The following is a 20,149-nucleotide window of genomic DNA, read 5'->3' on the forward strand; positions in this document are numbered from 1 at the left end:
TCTGGGGGAGACAGGGCTCAGAGACAAGCCCAAACCGTTCCGTGTACAAGGCGTACACACAGCCCTGCAAAGTCTCCCAAGGACATCGCTGTGATGTATCACAGTCCCATGTTCTCTACTCAGTATTCATCACTTAATATTCATAATGATTCCGAGTCATAAAGCAAACATTTTAATTACATTCCGCCTCCTCTGCTTGGGAAGGCAGCGATATGGGTAATTCATTTAATAGAAATACAGGAAATCATTCAACTTTGTAAAAAAATTGTCAGTTGTAAAAGTTCAGTCATCTGGAAAATTCATTATGGGGAAGAATTCCTTCCTCAGAAGATAAGAAAAACAGATCAAGTGTGGGCCCACTATATGTGGGAAGTGTAGGCCTACTAGGAAAATTAGGGCTTTTCCAAATTAAAACAGAGTTATAAACAGCTTTCCTCTCTTAGGAAACTGACAGAACATACTCTGGAATTATGAATTTAACATCCATTTCTCTTCCAAATCTATTTTGTTTATACTAAAATACACCAAATAATATACTACATATACTAATACTTTATACTAATATTTTATTTATACTGATACTGTTGTAAATCTAAATTCTAGATACTTAAAAATTTCTAATAACTATGTTAGAATTAATTCTGTTTACCTAAATCAGAGCAATTGGTGATAATATTCTTAACTTCCTTAAAATATTTTATGACTGAGTGACCTTCCAGGGGATCCTGTAATACACAGAATCCAGGAAAAGAAGTTCCCTTTATTCTTCTGTACTAAATTAAATAAAATATCACACTAACTCAAGATGACACAGACTGTAATGTGAAGGCTCCTTCTCCCTAGTACAGTGGTCAGCAAACTGCGGCTCGCGAGCCACATGCGGCTCGCGAGCCGCGGTTTGCCGCTCTGTTGACTAATGAGTTTGCCGACCACTGACCTAGACTCTCAATTCCAATAATTACAAGCTGTTGTTGTTCCTTGTGATTAAGCCCCTATCCCAGTGGTCGGCAAACTCATTAGTCAACAGAGCGGCAAACCGCGGCTCGTGAGCCGCAGTTTGCCGACCACTGCCCTAGTATATTCAAGTACTTGGTATAACAAAGACTGGTAAACCACTTTTGCTTGAAAGGAGTTACAACCTGCAAGCGTTTAAATTTAGTTTGATGAGATTGAAAATCAATGTGAAAGAAACAAAAATCTGTTCCTCACAGTGGTGCACACCGTCTCGAAATGCACGCAATGCGTAAAGGCCTTTCACTGTAACCCAAATAAATGTGTAATCCAAGTGGGCAGGTAGGAGAGCATATCTAGCCCTGGTTGGTGTGGCTCAGATGGTTGAGCACAGTCCCATGCACCTCAAGGTCCCAGGTTCAGGTCCCAGGTTCGATTCCCAGTCAGGGCACATGCCCAGGTTTTGGGCTCGATCCCCAGTAGGGGGTGTGCCAGAGGAAGCAGAATGATGTTTCTTTCTCTCTCTCTCCCTTTCTCTCTCTCTAAAATCCAGAGACAAGTATACCTGTTACAAGTATAACAGGAGGACTGATTTTTCCCTAATAGCACTCAAAATATTCAAACGATTTCAGGAGAACTTGATTGCTCTGATGTTCAGATTTGCTTCTAGGGTGTTTAGGCTATTTGGTAAGTCTGCAGAGATACTGGAAACATGGGGACCCTTAGAGAGGAACGTCAAAAATAACCAGGTAGCCCTGGCTGGTTTGGCTCAGTGGATAGAGCATCGGCCTGCAGACTGAAGGGTCCTGGGTTTGATTCTGGTCAAGGGCACATGCCCGGGTTGCAGGCTTGATCCCTAGTAGGGGGAGTGCAGGAGGCAGCCCAGCCGATCAATGATTCTCTCTCATCATTGATGTTTTAATCTCTCCCTTGCTCTCCCTTTCTCTCTGAAATCAATAAAAATTTATTAAAAAAAAAAAAATAACCAGGTAGTAGACAGATACTCTATTCTCCTTTCTGGAATGTTCACCTGTCATGATTAAGTACTATGATTTTACTTCTAAAATTTGGTAATCAAGAAGCAAATTATTTTTTGTTTTACCAAAATAGTATGCTTAGAAAAGAAGTAAACTAATAAGCATTTGTGTTTCATGATTTGAAAGATTTTTTTTAACAGAAACAACTTAATTTCAAAATGACATGAAATAACATTTAGTATATATTTTCAGATTGACTCTACAATCTATGCTGGCATCATAAATTATTTCAGGTCAGTAAATACTTTGTTTTCCTCATCCTGTATTTAAAGACTATAAATGATAAATCTGAAACAATATCTTTATATTTACATAAGAAAACAAGTGAGCCCAGCTGGCATGGCTCAGTGGTTGAGCACCAACCTATGAACCAGGAGGTCATGGTCCCGATTCCTAGTCAAGGACACATGCCCAGGTTGGAGGCTCGATCCCCAGTGTGGGGTGTGCAGGGGACAGCTGATCAATGATTCTCTCTCATCACTGATGTTTCTCTCTCTCTCTCCCTTCCTCTCTAAAATCAATAAAAATATATTTTAAAAAAAGAAAGCAAGTAAGACTCTCATAAGGCTCTTAATCAGCTGGATCTGACTGCGTGCTTTAAGCTATTTAACACAAAATGTAAATCACTTAATTCCTTCTTCCTCAAAAATAATCTCAAGATTATAAGACGGCTTTTGTCATCAGGCAGAGATGACACTCAGATGAGAGGTCACACAAGCTGATAATCACTTTTTGCTGGGAGATGCCTCATGGTTTGCAATTTATTTTATTATGATGAGGTATGAGCGATCTATTTTCATGCCAATTTATTTTTGGAGTAGTTTTTCAAATCTTTGTACTCCATGAAATATATCTTTTTTGAGGGAGAGAGAGTGTGTGTGTGTGTGTGTGTGTGCACACGCGTGTGTGCGCACGCAATGGCTACTGTAATGTTAACGGCTTATGGTTAAAAGGTGGACTTGGGCCTAGCTGGTTTGGCTCAGTGGATAGAGCGTCAGCCTGTGGACTGAAGGGTCCCAGATTCTATTCCGGTTAAGGGCACATGCCTGGGTTGCAGGCTCCATCCCCAGTAGGGGGTGTGCAGGAGGCAGCCGATCAATGATTCTCTCTCATCACTGATGTTTCTATCTCTATTTCCCTCTCCCTTCCTCTCTGAAATTAATGAAAATATATTCAAAAAAAGAAAAAATATCCCCTGGTGAGGATTAACAAACAAATGAAATAAACCTTAAAAAAAAGAAGGTGGACTCGGGAGTCAAACTGCCTGGGTTAAAATCCTCACTAGACTATTTGCTAGCTGTGTGACCTTGGTAAGGAAATTCACATCGCTGCACCTCAGTTTCCTTATCTATAAAATGGGAAAAATTACAGTAACAATCTCCAGGTATAGCTGAGAATTAAATGATAAATATATGCAGGGTACTAACAAGAGTGTTTGGTTAAGTAAGAATCACTGAAGTGTTAGCTATTATTTATAAACTAGTGGCCTGGTGCATGAAATTCATGCATGGGGCGGGGGGCGGGTATGTCCCTCAGCCTGGCCTGCACCCTCTCCAACCTGGGACCCCTCGGGAGATGTCCAACTGCCAGCTGCTCCTAACCGCTCACCTGCCTGCCTGCCCGATTGCCCCTAACCACTCTGCCTGCTGGCCTGATCAACCCCAACTTCCCCCCAATCCAGCCTGATCACCCCTAACTGCCCACCCCCATTGGCCTGATTGCCCCCAACTGCCCCCCCCACTGGCCTGGTCGCCCCTAACCGCCTCTGCCTCGGCCCGCCACCATGGCTTTGTCCGTAAGGACATCCAGAAGGTCTCTGGAAGGTCTCCTGGTCTAATTAGCATATTACTCTTTTATTAGTATAGATCATGATTCTGTCTCCAGGACAGAAATTACACATATACTTCACTGTATTCTACAAGTTACAGATTTCAGATTTCAAGTCATTTTGTGTGAAGGGGAGGAATAGATTTTGAATGGCAAGATAAAATCACCCTCACAATTATTTTCAGAATTTGGCAATAGTTACAATCTGCTGTGTTTTCTTTTAAATGAACCTCTATAATCAGTACCTTTCCCCCTCTTCTCTCTATGAGGTGGCTCCAGTGCACTGTGGTAATATGTGATCCTTGAAATACGGAACTTAAGTTTAGATGAGAAGGCATACACACAAAACACTGAATGAAACAGTGTTATATATCAGCAATACATATATACAGATACACTTAGAATACTTTATCACCTCATGTATGTGTGTATATATCTGTGGGGATAAAGCAGGCAGGAATTACAGTATAATTTATGTGGGAAGCCACTGGTAGACAGTCTAAAAACAACTGGTTGTGAGACATAAGGCTCTTAAGGAAAGTGGGACATAATTAGAACTTGGACATAAAATCTGTTTGGCAGGCAAAAGACAGCCACTGTAGTTTTTTTTTTTTAAATGAAAAGAAAGAACTGAGATTTTTTTTTTTTTTTGCAAAATGAACTGCAGGAGGGTTGAAACTGGAAGTAGGAAGTTCAATTATGACTTAGTGAAAAAAAAAAGAAAAGGCAACAGTGAGAAGGGAAGATATGAAGATTTCAGATGAAGTAGACATTCTTGACCGCCTTCCAATATCCATTTCCTGTACCTCCTCCTCAAAGAACTCCAACATTCCCAGGAATCTCCTCTTCCCCGACACAGCTCATGTGCCTTAGAGCAAAACTAACCCCACACGGCGTCAGGGTGGGCAAGGCTGGCTGAAGGATAGTCTCTTAACCCTTGCCAGGGGTTGGTTCAGAAACAAGGGGGTGACCTACTCGTGAACCTGATAGAGGCCGATGAGATGAGAGATATGCTGAAAATGTTGGGGAGAATTCCTCTTGCAACTGCAGGGGTCCTCTGGAAGCAATCTTTGCTACTTCCTGCTGGCTGTGATCTGATAGCACACACCCTGGATCGCTGCTGGCAGGCAGCCTACATGTGCGAGGGGAACTGCCCAGTATGCAGCCACTGTGAGTAGAAGGGCTGAGAGATGGACAGAAACCAGCCAGTGGATGACACCGTTGAGATGCTGCGCTAACCAATCCTGAAGAGACTCAGATACTTTTTAAAAAACATATTGTTATTGATCCCAGAGAAGAAGTGAGCGGGAGAGAGAGATAGAAACATCAATGATGAGAATCATTGATCGGCTGCCTCCTGCACACCCGACACTGGTTATTGAGCTTGCAACCTGGGCATGTGCTCTGACCAGGAATCAAACCGTGACCTCCTGGTTCATGGGTTGACGCTCAACCACTGAGCCATGCTGGCTGGGTGAGACTTAGCTATTTAAGCCACTAAATACCTTTCCTGTTTAGTCTCAGGAAGCATGTCTGTTACTTGCATGTGAAGGTATGCTAACAACACACCAAGTTTCTGAGCTTGGGCATCAAGAAACCTGTGTTGGTCTCAGGCAAGGAAGCTGTGAGGCGAACTGATCTGCAAAGTTCTAACTTCAATTGGGGCAAAATCAAATCAAGTTGATAAAGGCAGCTTTCGGAGACACGTGTCCTGGAAAAATCAGAGCACATTTAAAGAACCAGTGTCCGTGTTCTCCAGCTACACAAAAATGTCCTATTTCTCTTGCAGAACTGGGGTCAGAGGTAGGAACTGACAAGTGTTCTGAAGGCATCTGCCCTTGACTCAGAGCTAGTTCCCGTGCTGATCCTGGTGCCCGCATTTAGTTCCTGCAGGCCTGGATCCTTATCTGCGCTACCAGTGACTCCAGGCCAGAGGGGACGGACAACTCACACCACTATTTCCTGAAAATCTTGATTTTCCGGCTTATGGGCACTGAGTTCATTACTACACCCCTCCAGCAACAGGAAGAATATATTTCCTGACAACTAACTTGAGATTCTGACCCACAACTATGTCTTCATTCTGGCTACTGAGCTAAGCTACCCTTGTTGCTACCATATCCCAACAAACTGGATAGACTGAGGCTTGAAAGGTTTTAATTTCATGTCATATTTCTAAACATCAGAGAAATTTTTCATTTAAAAATCTACATATACAAAAGGCTAATATGCAAAGTGTCCCCTTGGGAGTTTGACTGGGAGTTCGATTGCTCGCTATTACAGGCACTGACCACCAGGGGGCGGTGTGGAACAAAGGAAGGCCCCAGCCAGCAGCTGGAAGGCCCTGATTAGCCCTGATTGCCAGCCAGGCCTAGGTATCCTACCCATGCACGAATTTCATACACCGGGCTTCTAGTATAATTATATGCTTGTGAACCTAATGAAATTAGTTATATTGAAATAAAATGTCCAACTACATTATTAATGTTTTCCCAAGTTTTAACAATCTCATAAAAAAACTGAAAAAAATATTTTTAAATGATTTATAAAGATAATGGAATTAATAATTTATGTGAGAATCATTTAGAATGAATTAAAATTACAATGTTAATGTCATTAAAATGTTCATCAACTTTTTTTAAAAGTCAAATTACAGAGTAGTAGATATCACTTTTTAAAGTAGATAGGTTTGTTACCCGATAATAATATCCCCAAATCTCATAATCTGCGATTTTTTTTACCTGAGGTTCCAGTTTCATGATTTTTTTCTTCTGGTTTGCCATTTGACTTGAAAGCTCTTTTTTCATCCACCTCATCTTCGCCCCACCACGAAGGCTGCCCATATAATGGAGTACCGCGGGGCATGGCAGAAGTATCTGGAAAGAGGTAGGAAAATCTGTCTAAAGCATATGAAACTGAAAAAAATAATGCTTTGGAGACATTAGAATTGCCTGGTTGATCTGTCAAATAAAAAACAAAGTATAGTCTAGATAGCTGAAAAGTACTTAAGTTAAATAACAACTTAGTATTTGTGTAAGACCTTATTCAATGTTGGACATGACTAAAGAAATTGTATTTTACACTCGCTAGTATCTAAGTGATGCAAACTGCTAAGCCAAATAACTTTCTACTCAACCATAATGAGTTATTTGGTCAACAGAAATGACCCCTTAAGTCTAAATATAAAAGATTAAAGTCAATTTTGCTATGAGTGACTATTTAAAATTTTTTTAAAGCCATAGGACATTGCATATTAACTAAATTTAAACTTGCTGTTAATAGGACTAACAGATTTACATTTGAACAAATTTGGTGATGCCTCTCAATTTAAAAAATTGCTTTTGTATGAAAGGGATTATTTATCTAAAGCATTTTTTACAGCTTCTGGAACATAATAAATATGATCATTGTGATGATACAAGCATCAGTGGGTATTTCCTATTAATTTATTTCAGTTATTATAATTCAGAAGAAAAAGCAAACACATGTGAATTAATAAAAATACTATAAGGTGAATTACATTTAATTCCCTTACATATTTAAACATATGAAACACACCTACATACAACTGCCATAGAATGTGGTTTATAATGCTTTGCAGCGAAAGCACTGACTGCATTAAAATCCACTGTGAAACTGTTATTATTATTATTACTAAAGGCCCGGTGCATGGATTCGTGGGGTCCCTCAGCCTGGCCTGCATGGATCGGGCTGAAACTGGCTCTCTGACATCCCCCAAGGGGTCCCGGATTGCAAGAGAGTGCAGGCCAGGCCAAGAGACTCCACCAGTGCCCGATCAGGGCCAGGGAGGGGCCGCGGGATGGCTCCAGGAAGTGTCCGGCCTATCTGGCCCAGTCCCGATGGGCCAGACCCCAGCAGCAAGCTAACCTACCGGTCAGAGCATCTGCCCCCAGTGGTCAGTGTGTGTCATAGCGACTGGTCGACCGGTAGAAGAGACAATTAGCATATTAGTCTTTTATATATATAGATTATTATTACTATCTGGACATGGACAAGATTTTGAGAACAAAGTCTGCCATTTCGCACTCAAGTATAAACATGGTGTCTTCAATGAGGGGAGCATACCCAGGGCCTTCTCCTCGGCCTTCAGGGCCTCGGTGGCTTTGTGCTGAACTTCCGGTGGAGGATCTGCCACCTTCGAATCCACGCTTTTGGCACAAGCAGATTTGGATGATTCTGGTTCTGAAGATTTTTGGGACAATTGGAGCTGAATGGTAAACTTCTCGTGCTAGAAAACATCGCAGTGAAATATCCATGAATGAAACCAACCCTAGTAAACAGTAGGTTTATGAAAGAAATAAGGAAAAGCTTTTTACCTTTAGAGCTTCTTCAGGGACCCTCATTTCTCCTCGTACTACAGTGAAAAGATTTGTATGTGAACGGGGCTAAGGAAGAATACAATTTCAAAATTGTCCTATTGGAATCAGGGAATTCTAGCAAAATTAGTATATCCCCCTAAGACTTAAATGTTAAACTGTGCTCACAAATATGAAATTTTTCCATTTTAAATACCAAAGAAAATCTTGATATATAGCAAGTAATTCTACACTTAGGCAATAATGGCCTCCAAGCAAATAACTGGGTAATGAATCTGAGCACAAAAGACATTTTCAGTTCCAACAACGGGACTGAAAAGAAGAAAGAGCACCCGGATCAAACCATATTGATAGCTAATCACAAACATGTAAAAGGAAGTAACTCATCAGTGATTACCCCGAGTAAATCCTGAAGGAATTCGATGACTCAGACTCTCAGCACTGATAAAAATACAGTTCATATGAGAAGGTAAAACAAGGGCTATAATTAGGGTCCTTACAGCAACCACAGCCATCTCTGAGCCCCACGAATTGCCATCAGGGTCAGGTTACATGATCAAACAACGGATTCTATACAGATCAGAACCAAGTGCTGCATGTAATGAATGCGTTCATTATTATGCCCCAAAGAACAATGCCTCTGTATGTTAAAAAGATCTCCCACTACACAGGGGAGGTCACATTTCCCACCATTACTTAACCCTGGAATGAAAAGGCTTTTATACCATGTGCCATACCAATTCACAGCACCCATGACTTCAAGGGGAGAAAGCTATAATCACCATGACTACTTGGGGGGGAAGAAAGGCTTCCCATGCATTAGGAGCAGTGCACTTGTAAGGGTATTTACCTGTATTTCTACTCATTCAAATAATAAAAACTCAGAACTTTTTAGAGTGGTAAAGAGCTTTGGGGAATCTGCTCTTCATTTCCATTACCCGGCTTCCTATTCCATAGTGAATGAACTTGAGGATTGGAGGGCCAGACCCCAAAGACAATACTCTCCTCACCTGATCCCAGGCTGGGGCTCCCCTATCACTTTACATTGCTCCCTGTAGCTGTGAAACATTAAGATTTCCCTTTTCGTTATGAACACATGCTGGTACATATTTGCTGGTATATATGCAAGTGTGTATTTCATAACTAAGTACATTTAATGAAAAATAAAAGTCAAGTAGTTTTGCCTTACTTCCAAGAAACTCATTAACAGCTGGAGAAGATTCAGAGCATCCTTACATTTACAATGGAAAACAGCATATTTTACAAATTGAAAGCTATTTCTACTTTTTATTTTTATTGATTTTAGAGAGAGAGAAAGGGAGAGGGAGAGAAATACATTGATGCGAGAGTGGAACATCGACTGGTTGCCTCCTGTACGTACCCCAACCAGGGATTGAACCCACAATCTGGGTATGTGCCCTGACAGGGAATTAAACAGGCAACCTTTCATTGCATCTGATGATGCTCAACCAACTGAGCCACACAGGCCAGGGTCATGTCTATTTTTTCAATGGGAAACACCAATGAGGTTAGCCAGCTGTGAGGGTTTTCTGGTGCTTCCAGGTAGCTCCTGGGGCGGGGGTGGGGGGGTGGGGGTGGGGAGGGAGCTAGAAGGCTATTCCCCGAGGCTAGCCTGGAGTATCACCTTTAGACTGAGACTCTTTCTAAGATCAGGGAAAACTTGAGACAGTCTTGGACTTCACCTACCAAAAAGATTCCTGTGTGTCGGCCTACCAAGGAACTCAGGAATCCTCTTGTTTAGTTCATGAGTTTCCTGAGAACTCTGGTATGACTATGAGATTCTGAGGCTGCCCTCACCCCCAATTTTATCTCCAAAGCTACCATCTTTCTTGTGGTAGAGACCTAGGTAAGTGACTGTTTTTGCTGCTTAAGAAAAATGACCAACTAAGGTACAATTACTTATGATGTCAGTAAGTTACAAAATAAACAATAGAATCATGTCAATTATATCTGAATTTTTAAAAATAAACTTACAAACATTTTAATTCTTTATTAAAAATCATAATATTTATAGGCTAATTCCCCATTTCCTTACATATGATTGTAATTCTAATCATTCTTATGTTCAATTTATTCAGGAAATAAATAAAAGTGGCATCACTAAAAGTGGCATCATGGGAATTCATCTACATACTAGTAATGTGACCTCTGACACATCCTTTAACTTAATGATAATTAAGACCAGAAAGAGCAAAATTTTCAATCCTTTCAGTTACTCCTAGGGGCCTGGCCTTAAAACACCAGGGGGCAGATATCATTGTGAGCACATCTTTCAAAAAGTATTTTAAAAATTAAGTCATTAAGTTGTTTCACTGGGGAAATACCAATCACAGAAGAAATGGGGGAAATTTTAAAATAGTTCCCAAATATTACATAATGAGATTTTGTTACTTGAGACAAGATTTCCAGTGTTTCAGAAAGTGTTGTATTCTCAAACAACTGAGATGGGTATTAATATTCTCTTATAAACTGTGCTATATTACTAAAATATGTCACTCGCATCATGTTGAAGACACTGATAAGTGAGAATATTTGAATGCAGTTATTTTAAACAATGAAAGAATGGGAATAAAGTACTTTTTTTCTAAATTTATATATTTTTATGATTTAAAAATACACATATAAGGCTATTCTTAAAAATTCTCCTTAACGTTAACCAAACATTTTTTCTTTCGAATCTTCTCATTGGGAAAATTCCCTATTTGATATCTGATAATGAAATATACAATTATGCTACATTAGGGTCCACAGTGTACTGAGATCCTAACAGAAACCCAAGGGGTTTTAGTTATGGCAGCCTGTCCAGTGTTGCTCAGTGGTTGAGCATCAACCCATGAACCAAGAGGTCACTGGTTCAATTCCTGGTCAGGGCACATGTCTGGGTTGTGGGCTTGATCCCCAATAGGGGGGCACACAGGAGGCAACTGATCAATGTTTCTATCAATCTATCCTTCTGCCTTTCTTTCTCTCTAAAATCACTAAAAACATATTTTAAAAAAATAAACAAAAAAACAAATGAAAAAAGTTATGTCAGAAAACCATCCAAGGGAAAAATTTGTAATCTATTAATTTTGTCTATATCTTTGGAAAAATATGCATTTTACTTTAGCAGATGAATACCTTGTCCAACTTGCAGAAGACCCTGTTCTATAGGAACAGTGTTTAAACAACCAATTTTAACTTTTCTTCTAGGCTTCATTCTTTCATCAAATAGCTCATCTGAATTTCTTAAATTTAGTTCTTTTGAGCTTTGAAAATACCCCTGATTTTTAAAATTTGAAAAGTGGCCCCAACTGGTTTGGCTCAGTGGATAGAGTGTCAGCCTGCAGACTGAAGGGTCCCAGGTTCAATTACAGTCAAGGGCACATACTTGGGTTGCAGGCTTGATTCCCAGGGGGGCTGCGAGCAAGAGGCAGCTGATCAATTACTCTTTCTCATCACTGATGTTTCTATCTCTCTCTCCCTCTCTGAAATCAATAAAAAAAAAAAAATATATATATATATATATATTAAAAAGTTAAAGTAAATTAAAATTTGAAAAGTGTGTTCTTGTTTTTTTATGGATATTAACCACATTAATCAGGAAAAATCTTCATGTCTCTGAAAAAAGAGTGGATTTTTAATTATGTTTATCCCCTCTAGATTATTTTAGCAGTCATGATCTACACTGCCAAGCAAACTGTTCCAAGTATAGACAAGTCATAGTCACTACCACATTTCCTATTTTCTCATGTTTTGAAATAGCTGGTGCCAAATGGTTCAGGAGGTACTTAAATACAATGTCCACTTGCATTTATTTTTTAATGAAACTTATTACGCTGGTGGAAAATGACCCGTGAATAAAGGTTTTAATGCTAATTCTTAATCATTTTATGGGATACATATTTTTAAAAGGATGTAAAATATACAACTCAAAAGTGTTAATGTTGAATGGTTTCACTTTTCACACATTCCTTAGGCTCTGCAAGTGTAAAGGTCATGTGATATGCTACAACACTAGTTTTTCATCAAGTTTAAGTTAAATATAAAATAATAATTACTTATGCTCTAAGAATGATTTTAAAGTGTTAGTGCATTTAATTTATCTAAATATCAATTCTACTTATCTGAGACTACATTTTCTCTGCTAGTGATAAAAATCCAACCAAGCAGCTAATATGCTGAATATATTCCTCAATATCAAATTCCAGGTAAAGGTAGTAATTGAAAAAATCAACACTCAAGAAAAATATTCAGCACAATGTGGAATATCAATAAGTCCTTTTTACAAAGCTTATTGCTTTGACTAGATGGACATGTTTTTCTTCTTTGTCAACCAATCTTATCCTTTTTCTTACTGGTGATTCTTTGCCCTAGCGTAGGCAGTAGGAGAGTCATGTCCCTGTCCAGTTCTTAGAATCCTTTTTTTAAACAAAAGATTTTAAAATACACACTAAGTGGCCCAGCCAGTATAGCTCAGTGGATGAGGGTTGACCTATGAACAGGAGGTCACGGTTCAATTATGCTCAGGACACATGCCCAGGTTATGGGCTCGATCCCCAGTAGGGGGCGTGCAGGAGGAAGTTGATCAATGATTCTCTGTCATTGATGTTTTTATCTCTCTCCCTCTTCCCTTTCTCTCTGAAATCAACAAATATTTAAAAAATAAAGAAGTAAAATAAAATACACACTAAGTGCATAATGTACTTAACCAGGGAGTGTGGGTCTTAGAAGACACAGTATATTAACAATTTTGAATTAACTAGGCAAAGAGATGAAATAAATGGAGTAAAAGTAGGAATGAAAGGCAAGGCAGGGTTAAATTTGTACATTGCTCCTGGAGGTTGATCTGTGCCATTATCATCCCACCAAAAAAAAAAAAAAAAAAAAAAAAGTCTCTGGGCTGGGCTAATATTAAACATTCCCCTGTCCTCTCCCAGTTACATTCTTTGATATCCAAACTACAGATGTAATAGCACTGCAGGGAGAACAATGTTAAAAATAGAGGGGTCCATCAAATTTTCCAGAATTATTTTTAGAAGCAGGCATAGCAACAAAAAATATATATATTATTTTTAAACATGTATTTCAGTATGGGAAGGCACAGAGACTTCTAGCATGCCTGTACTGAGAATTTTTATGTCTAAAGAAATGTTAATGTACACCAGAGTAGAGGATTTTTGAATGAATTTAATAAATGCACAAAATCAGATAAGGATATCATATCCAAATCTCAGCTTATCTTCCAGTTTCAAGGTGATATACGTCTGTTCTGGAATCCTTACATCATTCACAAAAGTCTACAAGGAAAAAAACGAAATGTTAGGTTTACATATGAAGCATTAATTACTACATTTCAGACAAATACTCAAAACTCATACATAACATACGGTGGCTCATACAGTTTGTGTCATAAAATGTGTCATGCATCCCATACGCTGGTAAAATATTCCACACTAAACCCTTTATCCCATGACTATTAACACAGAGAGAAGCAGGTCACGGCCTACGCCCACCAGGCTGCCAAGACAAATCTAACAGCTAACAGCCGAGAAGAGCTTTTAACCTGAAGCCGGCCAGTTACAGAGGGCCCTTAACTCTCCACGTCATCAGAATGTACTGGACGCGGTTTTAGCTTTTTTTGGACAATTCTAATTATTTCCGAGGATTGCTATTTCATTACTTTTATTCTTAGAATTTTTTGAAACAACAAGGAGAAAATTTACTTTCTAAGAAAACGAAATAAAACTCATTGTTTTACAGTTGCAATGAGTCCTTTGGACCCTTTTATGAATCTAATATACATATGAGATCTTAGTGATCTTATTTTTCCTGTTTCATAAAACATTCTACTATTTCACTAGCCTGTAATTATTTCACCATCATGCATCAGTTTTTCTAACTTTGCAGAAAATGACCAAAACAAGAATATAGAATAATGGAATTACCTAACATAAACACTATCCAACAGAAATAGATTGCAAGCCACAGATATACTGTTAAACTTTCTAGTGGGCACATTAATGAGGTAAAAAGAAAGAGGTAAAATTAATACTTCTTTTCTGTTCTTTTTAAAAATTTGTTGTTGAAAGTATTACAACAGATGCCCCCCCTTTTTTCCCATTGATCCCTTCCACCCCACACCCACTCCTCCCAGGCCTTTTAATTTGATCCATATGTCCAAAATAGTTCCATTTCAACAAATAATGAATATAAAAATTCATAAGATATTTTACATTCTTGTTTGTGTGTGTACTTCAGACTATTCACATTTTAAGTTCTCAACAGCCACATATGGCGAGTGGCGCTGTAGTGAAAGGGATAGCAGGATGATGCAATCACAAAATAAATCATAATTTATTGCACCAACCCTCAGTTTTCTTACTGAGTTGCTCAAAATATTGCAACATCTTTCAAAAAAAATAAATAAAAGACATCTGGACAGTATCTTTGTCTTTTTTTTTGGTTTAGCTATCAACTGAGAATTCAGAATTTTTCAGTTAATGTCCATACAGGAGAAAACAGAAAAATATTTCACAATTATAAGACAAATTAAAAGAGATAGACAACAGTACTTTAGACTATAATAACAATGATAAAACTGATAATAATGTAAGCAAACTATCAGACCATGAGTCTTCAGATGAAGATAATCCCAGATGAATTTTCTTTAATGTAAGACTCTCTCTAACACAAGAAGAGACAAGAGTGTTTCAAGGACAAAAAATATATAGAGTATTTTTCATCCAGTTAGCCATTCAATAAGAATCATGCAATATTTTTCAACAAAAAACCTAACCTAAACTATTATGTTTTTAAAAAAAAATATGTTTTATTGATTTTTTACAGAGAGGAAGGGAGAGGGATAGAGAGTTAGAAACATCGATGGGAGAGAAACATCGATCAGCTGCCTCCTGCACACCTCCTACTGGGGATGTGCCCGCAACCAAGGTACATGCCCTTGACCGGAATCGAACCTGGGACCCCTCAGTCCGCAGGCCGACGCTCTATCCACTGAGCCAAACCGGTCAGGGCAACTATTATGTATTTTTAAAAAAGTTTTTGACTGGGTTCTCTCCTTTTCTGATGTTTTTGTTCCAACGCTTATTTGATTTGTTTTTAAGTGAACAAATACTCAAGGAAGGTCTCTATATAAAGGTTATATCACGAGCATCAAAGAAAAGAAAAAAAATCCAGTAGAAATACATGTTACCATCTTTCCTTACCCTTTGCCACAGAATGGAGGGACCTGGAGTATTATGCTAAGCGAAACAAGCCAGTCAGAGAAAGATAAGTATCACATGATCTCACTCGTATATGGAATCTAATGAACAAAATAAACTAATGAACATAGATCTGGAGACACAGAAGCATGGACCGGACTGATGAATCTCAGAGGGAAGGCAGGGGTGGGGACAGAAAAACATGGGAACTTACATGCATATATGCATGGCCCATGGACACAGACAATAGGGTGGTGAAGGCTGGGGAGGGGAGGTGTGGGTGGAGGGGGTCAATGGGAAAAAAAAAGGGGACATCTGCAATACTTTCAACAATAAAGACAGATTAAAAAAAGAAGTTGCGCTCTTTATTTCAAGCACTAATAATGTGGAGAAAGTGAAATTCTGCCACAATTCGAGAGTACACCTAAGTGTGGTCGGTTTATGAGTAATCCTAAATCATATGCTTCCAACATGCTTCACAAAAAGAAAACTAATACAAATAAAAATCAAAGGCCTCAGGTATTTAACACTCTAATTTCAGGTTCATTCCCAAAATGAATATTTTAGAGTGTTTTAAAACTTTTATCTTGAATATTCTATATATAACTCAAAATACTCTATATATAACTGCAAAACAAAAAAGCTGAGAAAAATGATAGGAAAAGAGAAGAATAAAAGAAAAGGTTAATTCACGGATGTGTAGTGTGCAGGAGATAAACAATCAGGTGCACTGTGTAAGTGGAATGCCACAGTTTTAGGCCAATTTTATTCTTAAAATGGTCTGAACCTAAAACACCGTATTTACTTAAAATGCCTAAGATGACATATAAGATCCATTTTTTAAAATATTTTTATTGATTTCAGAGAGGAAGGGAGAGGAAGAGAAAAACAGAAACATCAATGATGGGAGAGAATCATTGATCGGCTGCCTGACTAGGAATTGAACTGTGACCTCCTGGTTCACAGGTTGACGCGCAACCACTGAGCCATGTGGCTGGGCTATAGATCCATTGTAAAGCTTAAGACTGCTCAACTCTCTTAAATATTAAGTGTTTTAACACATGGACTGGGTCCTTTCAGAGATCAACAAACATAATTGTATCATGCTGGCATTTATGACAGAAATATTCCCTAAGGTCTAGAGATGTTTAGGACATATGAGCCAGACACAAAATTCCAGCTTACAAAACGAAGTGGAAACACCTGGGGGGAAATAGTCTCCTGAAGATCTAAAACTATAAGAGGAGGAGAGACAATTTCAAAGAGCAACACATGCAAGAAATCATTTCATTAAAGCAATTACAAAGCATGTTCACCAATAAGCATGGAGGAAAAGGAGGCTTGGTTATGCGTCATTTGATCAGACCTCTACCTGTAGGCAGGACAGAGGAGGACAACGAGGCATAGAGAGTGAAGCAACAATGGAGAGCTCCAAGTTCAGAAGGGGGGCTATGGGCTTCAAATTCAGGTCTGAACTATACATCTCAGGTTCTCTCCACATCAAGGAAGCTGGGTACCCAAGCCAGGCCAGCTCCCAAACGCCCCATGCAAACAACGAACCTCACAGAAGCAAACCAAACTAGATAAATACCTATTTAATCTTCATGCAACTAAATTACATAATTGAGAGTATAAAATCTTATAACCACCATGTATTATAAATATATTAGAGGCCCGGTGAATGAATTTGTGCATGGGTGAGGTCTGGCCAGCCTGGCCAGGGGGAGGGGACATAGTGGTTGGCCAGCCTGCCTACTGGTCAAACTCCTGGTCGAGGGGACAATTTGCATATTAGCCTTTTATCATATAGGATATACACTGAGTGGCCAGATGATTATGCTTTCAGTGATCATAATCTGGCCACTCAGTGTGTGTGTGTGTGTGTGTGTGTGTGTGTGTGTGTGTGTGTATATATATATTAGTGGCCCGGTGCACGAAATTCATGCATGGGAGGGGGGGTGTCCCCTCAGCCTGGCCTGCACCCTCTCCAATCTGGGACCCCTTGGGGGATGTCGGACATCCCTGTCGCAATCCGGGACCACAGGCTCCTAACCACTTACCTGCCTGCCGGCCTGAATGCCCTCAACTGCCCCCCCCCCCCTGCCAGCCTACTTGCCCCCAACTGCCCCCCCCGGCCGGCCTGCTCCCTGCCAACTGCTCCCCCCGCCAGCCTGCTCTCCCCCAACTGCCCACCCCTGCCGGCCTGATCACCCCCAACTGCCCCCCCCTACCCCCCCCCCCCCCGCTGGCCTGAGTGCCCCTAACAACTTCTGCCTCAGCCCCGCCACCATGGCTTTGTCCGGAAGGATCTCCGGAAGGCCTTCTGGTCTAATTAGCATATTACCCTTTTATTAGTATAGGTATATATATTAAGTTAAAAATTTTTAATTTATTTTAGAGAGGGAGGAAGGGAGACAGATAGAGAAATAGAAAAATCAATGATGAGAGAGAATGATTGATCAGTTGCCTCCTGCACTCCCCGCACTGGGGAATGAGCCCACAGCCCAGGCATGTGCCCTGACCAGGAATTGAACCAGTGACCTCTTGGTTGATAGGCTGATGCTCAACCACCAGCCAGGCACCATGAATTACATTAATGCTCCTAGAACTCTAACTCAGTGGCCAGGAGCACAGCCACTGTAACCACACTTCCAGGGACACGTCTCCTCTTCTTCCCCGACCACTCCTCTGTATCTTCCATATCACACAGGACCCTGTTCTGAGGCTGGCAGGAACTCCAGTGTGGAGGGGGTGGCAGCAGGCGCTGGAACACAGGGAGCTGGGGGTGGGGGCAGCCTAGTAACAATGGCGGGGCTGGAATGGATGCAGTGGTACCAGAGGGTCTGGTGCTCCCAGAGGCGTGATGCTCCAGGGGCGGGAGGGGCAGGAAGGCTAAAGGCAAACCAGGGTTCTCATGGCCAGGAGCTTCAGGGACAGGGAAATGGCTCAGTACATCAGCTACAGGGCCAGTTCTGCCTCCCCAGGCAGAGAATAACATCAAGTATACATATAGGAATCTTGGGAGTGCATTTTAGGGTAAAACATTTAAAAAAATATATTTTTATTGGTTTCAGAGAGGGAGAGAGATAGAAACATCAATGATAAGAGAGAATCATTGATTGGCTACCTCTTGCACACCCCGCCTCCCCACTGGGGATTGAGCCCGCAACCCAGGCATGTGCCCTGACCAGGAATTGAACTATGACCTCCTGGGTCATAGGTCAACACCCAACCACTGAGCCACGCTGGCTGGGCTTAGTGTAAAATTAAAGAGAGGAGGAGAAACCAAGATGGCGGCATAGGTAAACACCTAAACTGCTGCCTCGCACAACAATTTCAAAACTACAATTAAAAGACAAAACGGAATAATCCAGAACCATAGGAAGGCTGGCTGAGTGGAAATTCTACAACTAGAAGGAAAGAGAAAAGCACACTGAGACTCAGAGGAGCTGCAGGAGGCAGAGGTACTGAGACGCGCGTGCGGAGAGGACTGGCAACTGAGGGCGCAGCTGGCTTTCTCAAGCGGGAGGGAGACAAAAGTTCCCGACTGAGCTAAACTCCAGTTCCAGGCGAGACTCTGGGGACCCAGACTCATACGAGGTAAAACTAGACTGTCAAGAAAGAGAAAAGCACACTGAGACTCAGAGGAACTGCGGAAGGCAGAGGTACCGAGGCGCACGCGTGGAGAGGGCGGGCAACTGAGTACATGGCTGGCTTTCTCAAGCGGGAGGGAAACAAAAGCTCCTGACTGCACTGAACTCCAGTTACGGGCGAGACTCTGGGGACCCAGACTCATTCGGGGAGAAACTGGAATGTCAGGCAGTGGGCAGAACTCGAGGGCGGCTTTCTCTCAGAGGTGCTTGCATCGATTACCACGGGACACTGAGACACAGGGTCCTATTAGGGCAGGGTTGACAGGAAACCAATACTGTCTGCTCTGCCCTGAGACTCCGCCCCATCCAAGCTGAGCACAGAGGCTTTTGCAAGTCTTCTCCCATAAGGGTGTCTCTAGCACAGAAATTCTCCCAGCGTAGACACAGCTGATCCTCACAGCCAATTGGCCTGCAGGTCAATTCCTCCCAGTGATACCAACAACACTCAAGGTTTAACTACAACAAGAGTGTGCACACAGCCCACAAAGGGGTGCACCAAGAGTGTCCACTCCGGTAACTGGGGAGGCTGAGCCACTGGGCCCTATAGGACACCTAGCACACAAAGCCACTCTATCAACTCAGGGAAGCAACCAAAATGCGGAGACAAAGAAACAGATCACAAATGAAAGAAATGGAGGAAAGCAAACGACTGGATATAGAGTTCAAAAAAACGGTTATAAGGTTTTTCAAGAATTTTCTAGAAAAGGCCAATAAATTTAGTGAGACCCTCGAGGATATGAAAAAGGACCAACGAGAAATTAAGCATACTCTGACTGAAATAAAAAATATTATACAGAGATCTAACAGTAGACTAGAGGATTGCAAGAATCAAGTCAAAGATTTGAAATACAAAGAAGCAAAAACCACTCATCCGGAAAAGCAAAAAGCAAAAAGAATCCAAAAATATGAAGATAGTGTAAGGAGCATCTGGGATAACTTCAAGCATACCAACACCTGAATTATGGGGGTGCCAGAAGAAGAGAGAGAGAGCAAGATACTGAAAACCTATTTGAAGAAATAATAACCAAAAACTTCCCCCACCTGGTGAAAGAAATAAACTTACAAGTCCAGGAAGTGCAGAGAACCCCAAACAAAAGGAATCCAAAGAGGACCACACCAAG

At 40.7% G+C, this 20,149-nt stretch overlaps 1 protein-coding gene across 13 annotated transcripts in view; it reads right to left on the reverse strand.

Annotated features, from left to right (window-relative positions):
* The window catches only part of CEP170 (centrosomal protein 170), a 108,956-nt gene that overhangs the window by 57,702 nt on the left and 31,105 nt on the right, over positions 1-20,149 (reverse strand). For 11 of the 13 annotated variants that reach the window (XM_080650923.1, XM_080650921.1, XM_080650931.1 and 8 more), the window contains exons 4-7: positions 13,371-13,452; positions 8,153-8,208; positions 7,902-8,064; positions 6,557-6,691 (exon numbers count right to left, since the gene is read on the reverse strand). In XM_080650923.1, the coding sequence (XP_080507049.1) occupies positions 6,557-6,691; positions 7,902-8,064; positions 8,153-8,208; positions 13,371-13,452 (436 nt within the window). Of the gene's footprint in view, positions 1-6,556; positions 6,692-7,901; positions 8,065-8,152; positions 8,212-13,370; positions 13,453-20,149 lie in introns of all 13 variants that reach the window. The other 2 variants (XM_080650922.1, XM_080650920.1) reach the window with 1 other exon arrangement.

The sequence above is a fragment of the Plecotus auritus genome (genome assembly GCF_963455305.1).
Source record: "Plecotus auritus genome assembly, chromosome: 14".
In the NCBI taxonomy this organism is placed as follows: Eukaryota; Metazoa; Chordata; class Mammalia; order Chiroptera; family Vespertilionidae; genus Plecotus; species Plecotus auritus.